This window comes from Zea mays, chromosome 1 (genome assembly GCF_902167145.1).
Source record: "Zea mays cultivar B73 chromosome 1, Zm-B73-REFERENCE-NAM-5.0, whole genome shotgun sequence".
In the NCBI taxonomy this organism is placed as follows: Eukaryota; Viridiplantae; Streptophyta; class Magnoliopsida; order Poales; family Poaceae; genus Zea; species Zea mays.
Window position 1 is genome coordinate 231,425,029 of NC_050096.1, and position 2,582 is coordinate 231,427,610.

At 61.8% G+C, this 2,582-nt stretch overlaps 1 protein-coding gene across 1 annotated transcript; it reads right to left on the reverse strand.

The window, feature by feature from the left end:
• Positions 1-2,120, reverse strand: LOC100286158 (10-deacetylbaccatin III 10-O-acetyltransferase). The gene is made up of 2 exons (NM_001159046.2): positions 1,416-2,120; positions 1-1,249 (listed from the first exon to the last, which is right to left on the reverse strand). Exons 1-2 carry the CDS (start codon positions 1,851-1,853, stop codon positions 299-301), a joined length of 1,389 nt encoding a protein of 462 aa, NP_001152518.2. The 5' UTR covers positions 1,854-2,120; the 3' UTR covers positions 1-298.
• Positions 2,121-2,582: the final 462 nt, after the last annotated feature.

A 2,582-nucleotide genomic window follows, 5' to 3' on the forward strand; every position in this document is an offset into this window, starting at 1 on the left:
TTTGAATTGAAAAGGGAAGAAGTGTATATGAATTATTGGATGAAAAGGTACCAAAATATACATACAACGTCACAACAACCCATATAGCCGGCCAAATGCGCGCATTACATACGTATACATCAACGTAGCTCCACGCACGTCAACGTACTATGGTTCACCCACACCCACACCCACTACGTTACACAAGCTCAGCTGCTCAGGACCCGCTGATGATTACCTATATGCTTGCTGTAGCACGAAGCGAAAACGATGGTTCGATCGGCGCCGTGCGCGCGGCTGCCTCAGCAGAGAGCTCACTTCAGAGCGCGGACCTGATGACGGGGAACGCATCCTTCTGCTGCTCTGCCTCTGCGTCTGCGGGCGCGCTCAGCAGCTTGTCCATCTCCTTGACGAACGTCTCCATGGCGGGGCCGGGCAGGCACATGGGCACGACGATGCCGTCCTCGCCCTTGGCGTTCTTGAACGGGATGAGGAAGCTGGCCACCCCGGGGATGGCGCCCACGCCGCCCTTGGCGGGCCCGCCGTACACCGGCTTGCCCCAGCCGAAGTCCAGGTCGCCGAACCCGGCCTTTGTCACGTCGGACGCCAGGTACGCGCGCACCACCGTGAAGTGCGGCCGCCCGCGTAGCACCATCAGGTCGGCCACCGAGCGCATGTACTCCACGTCCACCTCGCCCTTGGCCCGCTTCACCAGCTCCACGGCGTACCCGAGCGGCCTCGCGGCGAGGTCCCCGGCCGTCGCGACGGCCACCGGGAACGCGAAGGCGTTGCCGTAGTAGCCCTCGGGGATGGCGGCGCCGGACTTGCCGCCGCGGGCGTTCACGATGCAGATCATCCGCATCACCTCGTCGGCGTCCGGGGCGAGCGCCGCGGTGCGGCACTTCCACAGGAGCCCCGTGAGGAGGTCGAACCTGGAGGCGCGCGAGCGGAGGCCCGGCGGGAGGTTGGCGCGGACGGCCGCCACCTCCCGGCGCCCGAAGAAGAAGGAGCGGTGCACCATGTCGTCCAGCGGGATGATGGTGCCCTTGGTGTCCGGCACCTCGTCGTACTCGCGGTGCGCGAAGGCCGGCCGCGGCGGGTCGCGCGCCTCCAGCAGCTCCCGCCCCCACACCGGCCGGACCGTCGGTGCCGCCGCGCCCCGCGCCAGCTCCGCCACGGCGTCGAGGAACTGCACCAGCCCCTGCGCGTCCGCCATCGTGTGGTGCAGCCGCACCCCGAGGATGAAGCCCCCGCACGCCAGCCGCGTCACCTGCATGCGCGTCACACAAGTTCGTTTACCCGTGCTGCGCGCACGTGTACATGCTACGTACGTACGGCACACACCGCGAAAAGTGCCCAAGAAAGAAACCAGGCAGGATGGTAGTGGTACCAAACGAGGATGAGCAGAGAGTACAAGGACGCCGTCACGCACGTACCTGGAAGAGGAGGAGCGGCGAGCCCAGCACCTCGGACGAGCCGGGGACGTCGAAGATGAGCTCCTCGAGGCACGGGAACGGCGGCTGCAGCGCGTCCCCGAAGTGGTCGAGGCGCACGTCGGTGTCGGCCTCGATGAACAGCACGCCCTCGCCCGTGCACTCCACGGCGAGCTTGCGGCCTTCCAGCTCCCTGAGCCGACCGGCGAACGGGTAGTAGTGCACGAGCGCCCTGGCCACGGCGTCCCGGACCACCGGCGCCGGGTCCCGCCCGCCCATGAGCGCGCTCCGGCGGTAGAACTGGATGACGGGGATGTGGAAGCGCAGCCCGTCCTGGTCGTCGATGTCCGAGAGCCGCTTCAGCTCCCGCGGCGTCGGGGACGCCGGCGCCACCAGCGCCGCGGGCCGCCTCCGCACCGTGAACTTGAGCGACGACGCCATTATATTGCAAGCTGCTTGGCTCTGAGAACGCACTGGGTCTCTGGAGGCTGCTCGTGCCTGCTGCTGGCTTTGGTGTGATGAGAGAGAGAGGGAGGGCCACTGGGGCGCAGATATATACGCGACCGTACAAGTGTACAACGGCAACAACGTCGGAGATGGGGTTTTGCAGTGGAAATGAGGGAGCAGTTGCTAAACAAGTTTCACGCCCAGACGCCCTCGAGCGTGTGAGGTCAAGTCAGCAGAAGACCAAGCCTGACAAAAATAATGGAAGTGGGGGTACTCCGGTACTCCGCTTTGGTAATTTTCTTATGCGTATCTGACATGATTATATGATGCCAATGGACTCGTCCGGTTCAGGTCTGTCTGTGCAACCACAGTGCTCAACTCACTGAGGCCCGTGTCGTCCTCGCAACTCTATTATTACGATGACACACCAGCACATGGGGGCTGCGGCCACCCGGCAAATAGCACGGAAACGACGGGGCGAAAGGGACGGTGTTCCGATCCCACGCCCCTGCATTATTGCAAGTTTGCAACCTAGAAACTTATCGTTTGTCTGCGAATGAGGATTTGTTTCGGCTAATCAAAACTTATATAAATATAAATTAGATAAGTATTTCTGGTCGGAATGGTTTCCGTCAATGGTTCCTATACGAAGGCGGAAAGCTTACATATAATATGTGGGATATATTGCATTAAGGTTCTAGAGAGAATATATAGTAATACATA

Excerpts from the sequence above, each read along its gene's own strand:
- LOC100286158 (NM_001159046.2), bottom strand. The coding sequence starts at position 1,853 with ATGGCGTCGTCGCTCAAGTTCACGGTGCGGAGGCGGCCCGCGGCGCTG. Across the intron at positions 1,250-1,415 it reads CGCCGCTCCTCCTCTTCCAG|GTGACGCGGCTGGCGTGCGG; the intron begins GTACGTGCGTGA and ends ACGCGCATGCAG.